Source organism: Taudactylus pleione, unplaced genomic scaffold (genome assembly GCF_031769625.1).
Source record: "Taudactylus pleione unplaced genomic scaffold, aTauple2 ptg000080l, whole genome shotgun sequence".
Classification (NCBI taxonomy): Eukaryota; Metazoa; Chordata; class Amphibia; order Anura; family Myobatrachidae; genus Taudactylus; species Taudactylus pleione.
In genome coordinates this window covers 11,539,289-11,556,099 of record NW_028284482.1, presented here as the reverse complement: position 1 = coordinate 11,556,099, position 16,811 = coordinate 11,539,289, and the positions used below count along the sequence as shown (strand labels likewise).

Sequence of the window (16,811 nt, the reverse complement as noted above, 5' to 3'; positions counted from 1 at the left end):
CCTTCTCAGGACAAAACCAAGGCTTTACAGATTCAGGAGGCTATAGAGTCCTTGTTGAAAGCAGGGGTTATTGTTCCCATTCCTCAATCACAACGAGGGACCGGGGTACTACTCTACTCTGTTTCTGGTGCAGAAACCCATTGGTTCTCATCGCCCTATCCCCAATTTGAAGTCTCTGAACAAATTCCTCGGAGTTCCCAAATTCAGGATGGAAACGTCACGTTCCATCATTCTGGTGATGGAACCTGGGGATTACATGGTGTCCCTGGATATCCAGGACGCCTACCTCAATGTTCTGATAGCACCTTCGCACCAGCGGTATCTGAGGTTCGCTATCCTTCAGCATCATTATCAGTTCCGGGCGCTACCCTTTGGCCTCTCCACGGCACCGAGGGTATTCACAAAGGTTATGGCAGTCATGGCCGCACATCTTCGGAACCAGAATATACGGCTGCTGCTGAATCTGGAAAACCTCCTGTTGCTGGCGAGCTCCCCGGAGGTACTGCTTCAACATCTCCACCTGACGATCGCCTGCCTGCAAGCGCACGGGTGGTTGATAAATTGGAGAAAGTCCTCCCTGATTTGATCACAGCGGATGGTTCATTTGGGAGCCCTGCTGGATTCTCGTCAGCAAAGGATCTTCCTGACTCCGGAGAAGGTCTCCTCCCTACAGCTGCGGACACAGTTGCCTGAGCAGTTGCCGCCTGTCGGTCCATTCGGCTATGAGAGTTCTGGGGTCCATGGTGTCGACATGGTGGAATTTGCCCAATTCCATACACGGCCCCTGCAGGGGCTGATTCTATTGGAATGGAACGGGTTACCTCACCAGATCCGCTCTCAGATGCTGGTGTTGTCCCCGAAGGTTCGTCAGTCTTTGGCTTGGTGGCTTCAGACAGCTCATCTGGTCGATGGGCACCCCTTTTGGATCCCGGACTGGGTCCTGATCACGACTGATGCCAGTCTCCGGTTTTGGGGGGCAGTGACTGGCTTGTTGTCACTTCAGGGTCGTTGGTCTGCAGAAGAAGCACTTCTCCCCATCAACATCCTGGAACTGCGGGCGGTATACAGGGTCTTGCAGTCGTCCGGCCCCGCTCTTCACGGAAGGGCGGTTCAGGTGCAGTCCGACAACGCCACCAAGGTGGTGTTTATCAACCACTAGGGAGGAACTCGCAGCCAGGATGCTATGACGGAGGTGTCTCGCATCCTTGCTTGGGCAGGGTGTCACATTCCAGCGATCTCGGCGGTCTTCATCCCCAGAGTCCTCAATTGGGAGGCGGACTTCCTCAGCCGTCACGACGTGCATCCCGGGGAATGGTCGCTTCACCCAGAGGTGTTTCAGCTACTCGTGGACAGATGGGGGCTGCCGGAGCTGGACTTGATGGCCTCCCGTCACAATCACAAGTTGCCCGTTTACGGGTCAAGGACAAGAGACGCATGCGCAGGTCTGGTGGACGCGCTGTCGGTGAAATGGACGTTTCACCTGGCGTATCTGTTTCCTCCGATATCCCTGCTACCTCGGGTCCTGCGGAAATTCAAGCAGGATGGCGGCACGCTCGTGCTGGTGGCCCAGACGTCCTTGGTACTCCGATCTGAGGAGCCTCTCCATCCATACCTTCTTCCTCAGCGTCAGAACCTATTGTCTGATAACCCGGGTTGCGCCGTTTACACTGCACCGTTACCCAGGTCCATCCTAGGTCCGACCCTGGTAGCTAGCTGGGTTGGATTGCCGGGTCACTTGACCCAAGTTATTTTTCAGGGACCCTTTTACACTGAGCTGCGACCTGGGTAGACCCAGCAATAACCCAGGTTTTTGCTCTGGTGTAAAAGGGGTATCCGAAACATGTAACATAAACCTCAATGTATTTTTATTTTCTTACTATTGGAATTAAGGTGGAAGTAACCGCTTGGGGATGGGAGGCTCAGATGCTTACCTTCTGACTTTGCCATATTTTGTAGTTGGATTGGTCCCTGTATTGGTGCAGTAGTCTGTAAAGTTTGGGTGGAAAAAAACTCCTGGCTCTTGCAGTTAAGAAGGCATTGTCTGCAAATAGCGATGAATTGATCCCCCAATCCCAAGTCTTGACACTCCATATGTGTGGCGATGCCATGATAGTTTCTTCCAGGGCCTCTATGATCAGAGCAAAGAGTGGACAAGCCTTTTCTTGTGCCATTTCAAATGTGACTGGATCCGAAGGAGAACCACTGACCATGACTCTAGTGGATGACTGATAATAAAATGCCCTGACTCCTGTGATAGAGCTTCCATAAAGGCGAAAGTGTTGTAGCATCTTGGACATAAAATGTATTTGTCAGCGTCCCAGGACTGGATAATAGCTGGCGTTCTTCCAATGCTGATAATACATATGCGGTTAATGACCTGCACCTCTAATTTTGAGCTGTTAACTGATAATATTGAAATGTAAGCAATTATTGGTTTATTCAGCAAAATAATGATCTATGTTACATGGCTAGTAAAGCGCTGAAAAGTATTTTAATAACTTCATAGTGATTTCAACTTTAATGTTATAGTATCTCAAAACAAACTACAGTCTCTAGTAACTGTGGGGTTTCGCATGAGTTGAAACAAGCTTTTTAGAGTAGAATACCACCACCACCAATCTATTTGCAACAGCTATGGTCCGCTTTATAGTTGACTTGCGCCATCATCCCTGTGCTGCAATGTTGACACTTTGGAGAAATAGCCATGCATGTATAGATGCATAGAAAATGTAGTAGTCCATAAAAAACTGTGCTACACAGTTGCATAATTACTGTAGTACTTGGTTATGGGTCACTTTGGTGGTCCTGTAGCCACTGGCATTTGCGCACTATACTTACAAGCTTTACCAGCCAGGAATAGCTTTGAATGTAAGTGTGTATAGATGTTTGTCACTGTAGTGGAGTGGGCATGATCAACCACAGCTGAGTGGAGGTGATTCAATTGAAACCCTGTGCAAGGAGTCAAAAAAAGAAGAGTCAACAAAGCATCAACCAGATATTTAAGTATAGTACATGAGTATTACTCCAATTGATGGGAAGCTGGAAAATCTAGGGGACTGTATGATATCTTTAACTGTCATCCTTAAATATTCTGGAGGGTAAGAAATTATATTAACCAATAAAATCTAATGACACTAAAACCTTCCAGTCAGTACTTTTTTCTCACCAATCTATCGAAGTTCTCTGGTGTCTACAGCTTAATTATAGGTTTGTTCCCAATAAGCCCTCCAAATAATTCTTCCTGGAGAAGGGTGGACGGGTGTTAAATTACACTTTTTATTAAATGTACACTATTGTCTTTGGTATACCATGGGATTGTGTACACTGAATTTGGATGCACCTCATGTGTGTTCTGACTTTTTTAACTTTTTAGACGGAACAGAATATGGTCTAAATGAGGCAGATATGGAGGCATCTGCTGCTACCGTGACCAGCATGGCAGAGCAGATTGGTGCTGACATGATTATGCTGCGGGAGCACCAAGAGGCTGGTGGCAAAGTTCGCGACTACCTGGTACGCAAATGTGTGGGAAATAATGACTTCTTAGAAGTAAGGTAAGTTGATACAGGCCTAAAGAAAAGAAAAAAAATGTTGTGCCCACTTTGCCACCATACATGGTAGTTTTTTTTTTTATTTATTTTTTTCTCTTTGGGTTATTAATATTACTGTGACCAATCATCCTTAATGATTATATGGCTTAAAACAGTGGTGACACTGCCCTGTTAACTGTAAGGTAGCCTAAAGGATGAGTAAAGCTGTAGTATGTGGATCCGTATAGATTTGATTAGTTTGCCACAGAGAACTACTGTATGTTTTTTTTATAATTAACAAATAGAACTTGCATAGGAATGGGATTAAAATACTGGCGGTTGAAGAGCCGCCGGTTCAAATACCGTCCTGGGGGGGTGCCTAACCCTAACACCCCCCCCCCCCTTAAACAGTTGGAAGTTGCGCTCGCATAGGCCATTGGGTTTTTGGGTTTTTTTTGGTGTGGAAGGCGAATCCTACAAATCTTGTCCAATATCTGTTTAGTATTTCTCTATTTTGTTTGAGTCTGTAAACTGCACCCATGAATGATTATTTCCTTTCATTGTAGAACTGAAGACTAAAATATGTTTCTTTTAATGTGTTCTCTTGCAGGGTGGCTGTAGTTGGTAACGTGGATGCTGGGAAAAGCACTCTATTGGGAGTTCTGACTCACGGAGAGCTAGACAATGGCCGTGGCTTTGCCAGGCAGAAACTCTTTCGCCACAAGCATGAAATAGAGTCTGGCCGCACGAGCAGTGTTGGCAATGACATTCTAGGCTTCGATAGCCATGGTCATGTTGTCAATAAACCAGACAGTCATGGAGGCAGTTTGGAGTGGACAAAAATATGTGAGAAGTCTTCAAAGATAATTACCTTCATTGACCTGGCGGGTCATGAAAAATACTTGAAGACCACTGTGTTTGGAATGACTGGTCATCTTCCAGACTTCTGCATGCTTATGGTGAGAGCAAGACTAAATTGTGTGTGTTTATGACCTTTTTTGGAGTATAAAGCAAATATTAGCCGCCTATAAGTTTTTATCTGGATCTGCAGAGGAGTGTTTTTATATAGCCATAAGTAAGTTTGCGTTTGCAGATCAATTTAAATTCTTGATTATACAAGCAGAATACCCCTAAATGCTGCATTATGTAAGCATGGAGGAAATCTGATTGTGCATAAATATTTCAACATGTTTATCCCTCCTTTAGGTTGGCAGTAATGCTGGTATAGTTGGCATGACTAAAGAACACCTGGGTCTGGCACTAGCATTGAACGTGCCTGTCTTTGTGGTGGTAACGAAGATCGACATGTGTCCAGCAAACATATTGCAAGGTAAAAAGATGTTCATGTCTCTGACCTTATGTGGGTCAGTTATGTATGTTTTGATGGTGCTTTTACATACTCATGGCCATGGTGTAAAATATTGAGCTCCCAACAGAATAATATTTGTGAAGGGTGGAGATGGCAGGACTTCCCATGAGAAATATGGTCCCACTTCCAAATTTTGATTCTGGGTTAACCTCTCCTTGAAAGATGAGATTAAACCCTGCCAGTGCTGCCATCAGAAATTGTTGGGCCCAGTACTGACAAAATAGGTAGGGACCCCAGGAGGTATGCGGCAGAGGTGGGCGTAGTTGTGGATAATGTGGGTGGAGCTATTTCGGGGGTGGGGCATCAATTGGTGTGTAAAACAGTTTAAAAATTCTGAAAGTTTGGGCTTTTGAGAAAGTTGTTAGGGAAGTCTGGTTGGACTAGGGGCAGCAAGGGCAGGGAAGGCCGGCTGGACTGGGCAAGGGGCAGGTAGGCTGGCTGGACTAGGGGTGGCGCAGGAAAGGCTGGCTGGACTTGGGCAGGGAAGACAGGCTGGTTGGGCTAGGGGTAGGGTGCAGGGAAGGCTGGCTGGACTGAGGGGGGCGCATAAAAGGCTGGCTGGACTTGGGCAGGGAAGACAGGCTGGCTGGACAAGGGGTACGGTGCCGGGAAGGCTTGCTGGACTGGAGGGGGGGGCACAGGGAATGCTGGCTTGTACTGGGGGAGGGGCAGGGAAGGCATTTTTGACAGAGAGAGTCCCGGGTGATGGCAGTGGCCAGGAATACACAGGCGGCAGGTACTGGCAGGTTGAAGAAGCATTGGCGCACCTGGCTCAGCGCGACAGCGGCCTTAGAAATATGGAGCCAGCCGCGAGCCAATCACTAATCGCGGAATGGCAGCTGCTCATGATTGGCTGCCGTTCCGTGAGTTGTGATTGGCTTGCAGCTCCATGTTTCTAATGCCGTTGCACCAGGTTGATGCTCCTTCTCCATGCCAGTGCCTGCCGCCTGTGTATTCCTTGCCGCTGCTGCCCGGGACTGGAGTCCCGACCGTCCCCCATGATGGCGGCCCTGAACCCTGCTAAATCTCACAATCCCTTTTCCTCTGTAGCATTACCACCCCCTCCTCTGTTGCATATTCCTATCACCCCTGTTAGCCATTGATCCCCTTGTTGCAAATCCCTCCCACCCCAATGGCCATAGATCCCTATGTAACATACCCCAGCTTAGTGTCCTTAGATCCTCCTGTAGAATTAGCTCTCCCTCTTCCCATCCCATATTGAACAATTAGCCTGCAACTAGCCTCTAATGCACTGTCCAATCCATGATTTAAACTGCACAAAGGTAACTTGCTAACCCTTCAGGTCCATGTTCACATGTAAAGACCCCCCCTCCCTTCCTAACAACACTTTTTTTTTTTTTTTTCTTTTCTTTTCCTCTTTGAACTCGCTCGCTACAGAGGCTGCAGGAGCTTTTTCTCCAACCATGTATTAGCAATTTGCAGAACTCAGCAGAGTGTGCAATATGTAGGTCACCAGGGACTAATCAATTTCCACTGGCCAGGAAGAAGCTCTCGGCTGAATATAACCCTTGCTCTGAGGGCGTATGAAGAGATTGGCATTGGTGTATAGTGCTGAGGGTTCCCCCCCAAGCACTTGTAGCTTTGTATCGAGAATACATATAGAATGCAGATCACGAGGCATTCTAGTACGTAAAAAGCACATGACGTCACAGCCCTACAGGTTACAGGAGGAAGGAATTTCCCTCCCTCTTGTTCTGTACTCCTGACCTGTCTTTGGTTTCTTTGTTAGAACAATTCTGAGTTCCTTAACAGCCAAAAGTATAAAGGCTTGCGCTTCAGTAAATCTTATCTGCCCAAACTCCTGTCTCTGCTTCCTATACCCCATAGTAGAGTGTTTCCCAAACTCATTCTTCAAGGAGCCCTAACAGTGCATGTTTTCCAGGACTCCTCACAGAATCACAAGTGAAATAATTGGCTGCATCTGTGGATCTTAATATAGGTCAGCCAAAATAAATGCACCTGTGCACCAACTGGAAAAAATGGAAACCATGCACTTAGTTCTCCCTGAGGAATGCGTTTGGGATACACTGCCATAGTATATAGTGTCCCACACTTGCCTGGGAGGAAAGGATTTGTCTGAAAAATAAAATTCCCATTTTAATTATAGCAGGTTTATGTTGGCTATTATAAAGGTCATGCTGTGTGGTGTAGCACCTAAAGTGAAGTGAGACCGGCTCCGAATCTCTTAGGCCAGAGGTTAAGCTCTGCCATTACAGTCCTGGTATTAAGGATATCCATGCTTGAGTCCAGATGGTTAAATCAAATTGACTGAGGTACTAATTAAGTCACCTGTGCTCAAGCATGGATATCCTTAAAACCAGGACTGTTTGGGAACCTCTTAGGCAGTACCGTGTGTGTGTTTATTTTTTATTTCATGTTTGATTTTTTTTTTTTATAGATACATTCTTCAAATCGGTGTGATAGTTAACATTTCAGCACATTTCTTTTTAAAATAGTTTAAAGAAAGCTAAAAACTCTAAATGAAACTTATGTTTTCAACGTTTTAAGCTAAATAGGATACAAATTATAATAGTCCTATTGTTTAAATTTACAGAGACTCTGAAGCTGCTGCAGAGGCTACTTAAGTCTCCTGGTTGCAGGAAGATCCCGGTCTTGGTACAAAACAAAGATGATGTTATTGTCACTGCTTCCAACTTCAGCTCAGAAAGGTGCAAATCTCCGGTGTACATAAATGTATTTGAAGTGGTCATACTAGGGCAGAGAAAGGCATCACTCAGTCAGTCGTAGCCAGCGATAGCACAAAATGTTTCTTGGTTGTTTTAGTAATATTTTACTTTCTAACTTTCTTCACAGGATGTGTCCAATATTTCAGATCTCAAATGTAACAGGGGAGAACATGGATCTTCTCAAGATGTTCCTTAACTTGCTGTCGCCACGTAGCAGCTCCAGAGAGGAAGAACCCGCAGAGTTTCAGATTGATGATACTTATTCAGTACCAGTAAGTTTGAACAGATGTCTGTGCCAAGGTTGTCAATACAGAGGTATTCTTGTAAATGTGTCTTTTGAATGTAAAATTTAAACTGCAAACCATTCCAAGTACTGGAGTCTGTGATCCTGAAATGTAGTGTCTATACTACTTAGGAAAAAAAACTATGGAAAAGCATTTATCCTGTTGCCATCCTGAATCCCTTGCACAGTTAATGTATTCCTGCTGTGTATGTGTTCATGAGGGATCACTTCTCTCCTGTTATTCTCAGGGTGTCGGCACTGTGGTTTCTGGAACCACCTTAAGAGGCCTGATTAAGCTAAATGACCTTCTGCTGCTAGGACCAGACCCACTAGGCAGTTTTACTTCAATTGCAGTGAAGTCCATACATCGCAAACGAATGCCTGTTAAAGAAGTGCGAGGTGGCCAGACGGCGTCCTTTGCCTTGAAGAAGGTAAGGCCACTGCAAAATAGAGCCCTGAATAATTTAGCCGAAGACCACCTAGGCATGTGTGCTGGACATGCCAGGACCAGAACTATGTATCTTTACAAACTTGTAACACTTTGTATCCCCTCTAGATTAAGCGTTCCTCTATCAGGAAGGGCATGGTAATGGTTTCCCCACGTCTTAACCCTCAGGCGTCCTGGGAGTTTGAAGCTGAGATCTTGGTGCTGCATCACCCAACCACAATCAGCCCTAGATACCAGGCAATGGGTATTTACACTAAACATATTTTCATTTGATTATGGGAGTAAAATATATCTGCCTTCCTTCGTTTAAAACCATCACTTTACCTTTATTGCTAAATAGTTACAACTCAAACTGCTGCACAATCTCTAACATTACAAGTGTTTTATTTATACATTTGTGTATTGCATGCTATTCTTGTTGTAGAGGATTTACTTCTACAATAGATTAAAAATCTGACAAGGAATAAGCACCACTCTGCACTCTTACTATTTGACTTGTTTGTAGATTTACGTACCTCACCCCGTGTTTTAGCTCAGATTAAAGTCCTCCTCTTTCTCCAATTGTGCAACAGTTACATTTTCAAAAGCGCTTGGCTGACTGTATGCTTTGCATCCAGACTTCCATTCATTCTTTCAACACGATCTCCAAATGATTTGTGCAAAAACATGTATAATGCTGTTCTGCTTACTGCTGTTAATTGTAACATAAAATTCCAGTGACATCACAAAACCTGGCAGTCGTGAACCTAAACACTCTTGCGACTTGTCATCTGTAAAGCTGGCCACACACTAGACCAACTTACATCCAACCAGTCAACTTATTGATTGGTTGGAATGAAAATCTGGTAACGTATGGGAGTAACTGATGATCAGCAATTTGCTCCTAAATGCTAGAAAACAGATGAAAATGGTCATTCAGACAAGTTTGTTAAATGTTTGATATAAACAATTTGTTCTAACATCAGTTTTTGTCAAATTTCCGGCATTTGGGAGCAAATTGCTGATTGGTTGTCATTTGCTCTCATACCTTATCAGATTTTCATTCCAATCAACTAGTTGGCTGATTGGACAGATTATCTTTAGATGTGTGGCCAGCTTAAGAGTAATGGTTACTTGATCCACTTCCTACATAGTGAAGTGTATTGATCCCGCTTCCTAATATGTAATGCCAAAAAAGTTTTAGTTTGGACAGTTGTGGGTGCTTTGTTGATGATTTATGTCAATGATTTATAAGATGTTTCTGTTTTAGTACATTGCGGTAGTATTCGTCAAACTGCGACCATCCTGAGTATGAGCCGCGACTGCTTGCGCACTGGAGATAAAGCGACAGTTCACTTTAGATTCATCAAGACTCCAGAGTACTTACACATAGACCAGAGGCTGGTCTTCAGAGAGGGCCGTACCAAAGCCGTGGGCACCATAACCAAGGTAGCTTATTTTGATCGGAGAATGTCTTTAGACCGATTTTATGTTTTAAAAAAAAAAAAATTAAAAATAAGAATATACTTGCAAGCACCTTCTTTTTTTTATTTGACCACACAAGCCAATTTTGCTACGTGTTTCAATGTGGCTTGCCATGAAGGGGCCACATTGAACAGGTTGAAGTGTTTAGATCTTAGTCGGGATGGTATAAAGGGATGCGGTTAACATACCGCCGCCTGGAATGCCACCTGTCAGAATTCCGGCGCTGGAATCTCGACCAGGGACTAAAGATAGATACGCCTATCTTTAGTCCCTGGTCGAGCTTCCAGCGCCGAGATTCTGACGGGTGGCATTCCAGGCGGCGTTATGTTAACCGCATCCCTTTGTACCATCCTGACTCCTATCTTTAGCCCCACACCCGGCATCACAAACAAAGGGGGGTGTTAGGTTTAGGCACCCCCCAGGGAGGGGTAGGGGGGGGTTAGGGTTAGGCACCACTGGGGGGAGGTTAGGGCTAAACACCCCTCCCAGAAGGGGGAGGGTTAGGTTTAGGGATCGGGGTGTGGTTAGGCACCACTGGGGGGAGATTAGGGTTAGGCACCAATAAGGTAGGGCGGAGATCTTCACTGTTCGTGCTTCTGGCGCCAGTATTTGGTCTGCCGGGAATAGATCCAGCAGCATTACATACCAATAGCTTCAGATCTTTTATTTGGCGTTTAAATTATATGTTGCTTTTATCATTTTATTTAAAAAAATTATTGTAGGTGAATAGACTCCAAATAAAGCTGGAGTATTTCTCAACAGAAGTGCAATAATCATTTGCTACCTTTTTTATAGCCAAGATGTGTATCTGTTATCTAGTTGTTACAGAGCACAAACAACTTGCCCATGAACTCAAAGCCACAACAAGTAAAGATGCAGTCCACCAAAAAGAGTCCGCTTGGAAAAAAAGAGGAAGCAAGCACGGGGACTGCGGTAATGGAGGAGACTTCCACCACAGCTAATGCCTCTGGAAGCACACCGTTGCAAGGCCAGGTACAACTAAATGTTTTTTTCATTTTATTTTCATCTGCTGCTCCACAAACAGACTCTGGTTTTCCACTAGAATGTAAGGGTTTCTGTAACATTTAGTTATTGCTTACATTTGAAGTTTAAAAAAAAAAAAAAAAAAAAAACTAATGTTGACATCTTCATGAGATGCTTGATAGTAAAGCTGCGCATCCACTAGCTGATAATATACTGAACGATATAGTTCATTTTATTATATCGGCCAGTAGATATGACGTCAACGACCAGCGATGCGTGCTCCCGCTGGTCGTTGACGACGTGTCTCATCGCCCATACTTGCAGGGCAACCTGACTTTATTGTCAGTACGGGGATGAGGGAGGGTGATGTGACTGAACGATCTATATCGTTCAGTCTGGGTGCTCAATGTCGGGTACACACCTATACGATATCGCTCATGGAGCTTAAGGCTATGTAGAAAGTTTGTGATTGCTCAAGAGATTTTCCAGACACTGATTTGAGGGGTTCCATACAAAAGGTCGCCAATGAAAAGGTCAAACCGACAAGTTAGTCTGTACAGAAGGTCGACAGGAACAAAAGTTTCAACACAGAAATGATCGATGCATATTTTTGTTCTGGGTTTTTTTTTTTGTTTGTTTTTTAATAATATAGTTTAGGTTTGGTCACCAGAGGGTTAGGTACCAAGGGCAGGATTAGGGTGAAGGGTGACCATTTTAATATCAACCTTTTGTACCTGTGGACCTTTTGAGTTCAACCAAATTATGGTCGACCTTTTGTATCACACCCAATTAAAGAATATTCCTGCCCTCTAGATCATGGATCACAGCGCTCCATGATGGGGTGCTGTGTACACAGTGTAACAGCCACCCGTTACTATTTGAGATATCATCAGGGTATCTAAAGGTGGGTACACATTAGATATGTTGGCAGATCGGGCCGACATATCGGGTAGTTCCGTCGGCTTGCATGTAGGGCCGACTGAATGACCCAGCTGCCGACACCAGGCAGATGAATGGAGCAACGGATCGTGTACTGGCTGTCTGATATGTCGGCCCTTTGGGCATCACTGAATACACGCATCGGTACGTGTGTACCCAGCTGTAGATTTGAGGAACCTTACTACAGATGTTTGAGATCCAAATAGGATCTCCTATGATGCCAGCATCATTGGATCCAGTGTAACCTGGTTCTCATAGCAGCAGTGTTTGCTTGTAAGATGCTATGATGGGAGTGAAGTGTTGGTGTGCATGGTAGATCCATAGGCCACCTTGCTTCCTTCCTCTATCTTAATTCAGACTTTTACAATCTATCCTCCAATTCCCTGCTCACATAATGATACTGGCCACATCCTATGCAGGCCTGTCACTTATATAATAACAAGAGTGATTAATCACAAGAGTTCCTGCTGCTAAGGGCTTGACTACAGGTTGCCTGAAGTCTAACTTCTGCCTATACCAATTACAATGAGGCTAGAAGTGAATAAACAGTGAATACAGGCCAATGTCTTTTAGATGGGTAAGAAATGTGATTTATTTCACACTAACAATTGGCTTGCTAGACCACCTTCAGTCCGTGTGATCCAGCTACTTTATGTGATTAGGGCATTTATCCTCCTCTAATGAGTGTCAATTTTTTTTTTTTTCTCCATATAACAAATTTAATTTCACTTGGTAAGACCGGGAAGTGTTTTGTTAGTGAAGCTGCTAAAGTAGAATAAGTCCTGAACAGTTTTAATTTTTGTTGTATAAAGATCAGAAACTGGACTGCTTACATCAAACTTCTCTTGCAGCCAAAAACTGGAGGAGGCGGCAGACGCCGTGGTGGACAGAGGCATAAAGTGAAGTCTCAAGGGACATGTGGGGTGTCAGCAGGGGGTTGCTGAACTTGACTGCTCAACATATTTATCCTTCCAACTGTTTCAACATACCCCAAACCACAAATAATGGAGAGAAACATCACACTCCCAGTTCTCTAGTATCACCAGGCTCCACTGTTTACCGTTGACCATTGTGTTACTGTACTCGTACCCAGGGATTATGGGTTTGTATTCTGAATTACTGTATGGTAGCCTCCAGGAAGACAATGAGCAAATGAAATATCACCCTCAGCAGGATTGCAGCAAGAACAGATGGACTTTAAGAAGAGGTCTTGCTTTGTTTTGAGATGCAGGTAAACGGAAGCAGCGTGTTGGTGGACCTGTGTAACAGCACATTGGGAGTCTGCATCCAGTTCTAGAAGCATATAAACCTTTTTATTCCTTCATGCAAAGACACACAGTATAAAATGTCCATTTCCTAACATTTCATATGATAGACTTTCAACACCATATTTAAGATACATTTTTGCTGATTTTAAGTTTATTTTTAAACATTTTAACTTAATTTTGCATCTGCATTTCGTTTGAACTGTTATGGAACTGTGCATTACTGTATTCCTTTTTAGTTCAGTTAGTGATCCTACTGAATAGCTGAGTTTTGATTTAAAGCTTTTTATTTTTTGGGTTCCCATTGGTGGATAGGTCTCTTGAGAGGATTGTACGTCTGACACATTTTAATGACCCGCGGCTGTTTGTATTAATAGAGTACTTGCTGCCCTTCTCCGTTATGAGACTTCTAAAGAGTTTAAAGCACAAGTAACTTTTTTTTTTTTTTTTTCTTATTCCTGTCTTTTTTTTTTTTTTGTATGCCTTTGATTACATTTGTTACGTTCCAGATGCAATGCAGACTTACTAGCCTGTTTAAGAACTGCAGTTGGATAATAACACAGTGCCCAAATGTATATGCAGTTCAAATGACCGCAATGTAAACATGGCACCAACTCAAGCTCTTCTCTGGGTGCTGAGCTTTCATTTGATACAGTGTGAAAAGTATATACGTTTAGGCATAGGGATCAATGAATTCTAAGCCTATACCAATTAAACCGTACTTTACTCGCATCTGCATTCTGTCTGAAGCCAAGGGTGTAATCTTCACAAATGTTGCTTCCTGACCAAGCTCATGAAGTGGTTGCTTTTGAACACACTTTTTTTCTTTTTTTTGTTTGTTTTTTGTTTGTTTTTTGTTTCCTATGATCTGGCTTATTTGACACAAAGAACAGATGAGTTTTATTTTGTGTACAGAATACAGTCCTTGTTATAGTCACTCCCGCCATTGAATGTTATACTTTGTTCATGTTTGCACCTTCAGCGGAAGATTAATCTGGCTGCTTGGTTAATAAGCTTTATAAGATTTTTAATTTTGAGATCTGAATGTTTTCTTGCATTTGCATTATACTTCATTATGTATATCTTTTCCTCAGATAGTAAATTTTTGTGTCAGTCTCACTTCAGTACCTATATTGTTTTAGAGGTGGGATTATGTTCTGTCCACTTGCTAGCTGTATTACTTTATAAATATTCAGAGCCTTCCTCTACTAGTTCAGATACCTATCCATTATGGAGACATGCAATTACATATGCAGTAAAAAATTTGGAGAGCATATAAAAGTTTCATCTTGCTGCGCAGCACAATTTAATTTGTCATTTGACGGTTCTGTGGCCATTAAAATAAATATCAATTCAACATACAAGTTCTGAGAGATGGTGTAATGAGGGCCTTTATTTTTTTTTGTTATATATGTATAATTTTTAAATCTGCAGCCCTAAAGTGCAATCATCTTAGTCTTTTGGATTTTTTTTTTTTTTTTTTACTGTGCAGTATTTATACAGGATTTTTGTGAAGGAACTTTGAGGTGTTTGCTGCCCTGTGTTGAGAGATTTCTTAGAGTAAATTATACAGTGGATATTAGGCAGGAAAGTTGGGATTGTGTTTTCTTCTCTGTCGCACGCAGACTGTTTTAACAGCATGAAACTTTCAAAATAAAAAGCTAATTGGGTTTTTGTTTTCCCATAGAAGTTGTTTGTGGCTCTAATAAACAAATCCTAAATTTTTGGTTAGGAATGAGCCGGCAAATTATGCTAACTATCATTAAGCTTGTTGCTGCTGTCACAAATCTTTTCTGATTTGTGTGTTTTGTTTCTGACCTAGCCTGCAGTGGTGAGATTACCTGGCAGAATATAGCAATGAATGTTTCACTCAAGGGAGCTCAAGTCAATTATATGCGACTTTCTAACATCCGCAAATAAATGCCACACTTGCGGTACTGCTTGACCCGCAGATTTTTGTTTGCAGTCACGAAGGGCTGCCTTCAAAAATCTACGATTTCAGGGCCAGATCGGCCTGCGAGGGGGGCGTGTTGTGAGGTTGTTAGTGGCCAATCTACGCTGTTACAACAGCAACTTTTCCTCTTGCGTCCATTTGAATTTGGCACCTTCGTGTATGGTAAGTCTGGCTTAAGCTATTTTTTTTGTTGTTTTTTTTTTTTTACATTTTGTGAAATCAAGCAATATCCTTCCTGACAGAACAATAGAAAAATGATTACTTGAAAATAGGATATAATTTGTGTGAAGGATAACATTTTTTAAGGTTTGGCACACTACGCAGCAAGTTTCAAATATTACAGTGAGTACTCTCACCCTCCAGCCCTAGAGTCTGCTGCCGCTCATTAATGAGAGAGAGATGCTGAGCGTCCTATAGGACGCTCTGTGCTGTCAACTCCATGTAATAGCTGCTTGGTGCTGCCCGGGAGTAGTAAATTCCTGGGTAGCATCATTCAGGCAGAAGCAGGGTAATTTCCTGGGACTTAAGTCACGGGAAAAACCATGGTCTATTGAAGGGGCGGCTACCTGGGAATGTGTTCCCGGGTAGGTACCTTTCAGACAGACATGGCTACGTGGGAATTTGACTGAGTCAGGCCAAATTCCAGAGAATCTCGAGATGTCTGAAAGGGGTATTAGTCCACATTCCTACATCGAAAACAGTGGTGCTGACATAGATTTTTTTTAAAATAAATGGGGGTGCTCTAGTAAGTTGGCCAATATGGTTGCAGCCGTTCCAGACTTGCTTCATACTAGCAGTGAGCAGGCTTTCTGTTTGGTGTGATTTAAGTTTGCGATAGATACAGCTGGACTCTGGTTTATAGCCATAGTAATGCTCAATATCCACTATGTGAGGGTCTAAAATATATATGCTTAGAAGTTTTTGTATTCCACACTATCTGATGTGCTTCATAGACACTTGTCCTGTGTGTTTTAGTATGTATTTCCATTCACTTGAATGTGGTTTCTCAAAAAAAGAAGAGAAGAAAAAAAAAAAAACCAGCTCATGACATACTTAGGTGTGTTTTTTTTTTTTTTGTTTTGTTTTTTTTTTTAAATGTATTTTCCCCCACACTTTTGGCTACATTTTATGTGTAAAATAAAAATACATGAAGTGTGTGTTTTTCTCATAAATGTCTAGAACATTTTTATTGCATTCTACTTTATTTACCACCTCAACACTTTCATCTTATATTTATTCATCTTAATTAGTGTGGCCCATGCTCCCTTGTTAAAATACCAGGCAAAATTAAACAAAAAAAAAAGTAAATTGATTTATAATTTTAACCAATTTATTACTACCGGGCAATGCACCACATAAGACTCTGTTCTTCCTGTGGGTTCAAGCACTTTGCCTCAAAATCGTTGTGATTTTAGATTTTCCTTACGTTTATCAGCTAAATTGGAAAACTGTGTGTAAAGGCAATCTCGCTATATTCTGCTAGCCGCACAATATGTTACTGGCGTATTGGCTCTTTATAACTCTGTATGTGGCACCCAATACAAGGACAGACACAAATGCATTTACCAACATCCCAATGATTGTACCAATATTGTTTAGAAGATCACAGCTGTTGTTCAGTGTGTACAGTCATCTTATAACTGCAAAAACTGACAACACTGCAGCTGAAAGGGGGCCAGTTGAACAGCTGTGTCTTGCCTGCTTTAATCACACATGAGTGGCCAAATTAAACAGTGATACAGCATCTCTTGGGCTGAGCAGCGATTCACAATGGGCCTCATCAAATTGTGTAATCTTCTACAACTTTAAAATTATAATGTATCTGATGGTTACGTTTGTGCCTAAAGGAGGATGGAGAGATATGTTG

At 42.8% G+C, this 16,811-nt stretch overlaps 1 protein-coding gene across 1 annotated transcript in view; it reads left to right on the top strand.

Annotated features, from left to right (window-relative positions):
* Positions 1–16,116, top strand: part of GTPBP1 (GTP binding protein 1) — a 30,125-nt gene extending 14,009 nt beyond the window's left edge. The window contains exons 3-12 of the mRNA XM_088468087.1: positions 3,374–3,554; positions 4,141–4,489; positions 4,737–4,860; positions 7,475–7,589; positions 7,735–7,879; positions 8,139–8,321; positions 8,447–8,582; positions 9,588–9,766; positions 10,622–10,795; positions 12,577–16,116. Coding sequence (XP_088324213.1) covers positions 3,374–3,554; positions 4,141–4,489; positions 4,737–4,860; positions 7,475–7,589; positions 7,735–7,879; positions 8,139–8,321; positions 8,447–8,582; positions 9,588–9,766; positions 10,622–10,795; positions 12,577–12,669 — 1,679 coding nt within the window. The 3' untranslated portion in view covers positions 12,670–16,116. The remainder of the gene's footprint in view (positions 1–3,373; positions 3,555–4,140; positions 4,490–4,736; positions 4,861–7,474; positions 7,590–7,734; positions 7,880–8,138; positions 8,322–8,446; positions 8,583–9,587; positions 9,767–10,621; positions 10,796–12,576) is intronic.
* The last annotated feature ends 695 nt before the right edge of the window (positions 16,117–16,811 follow it).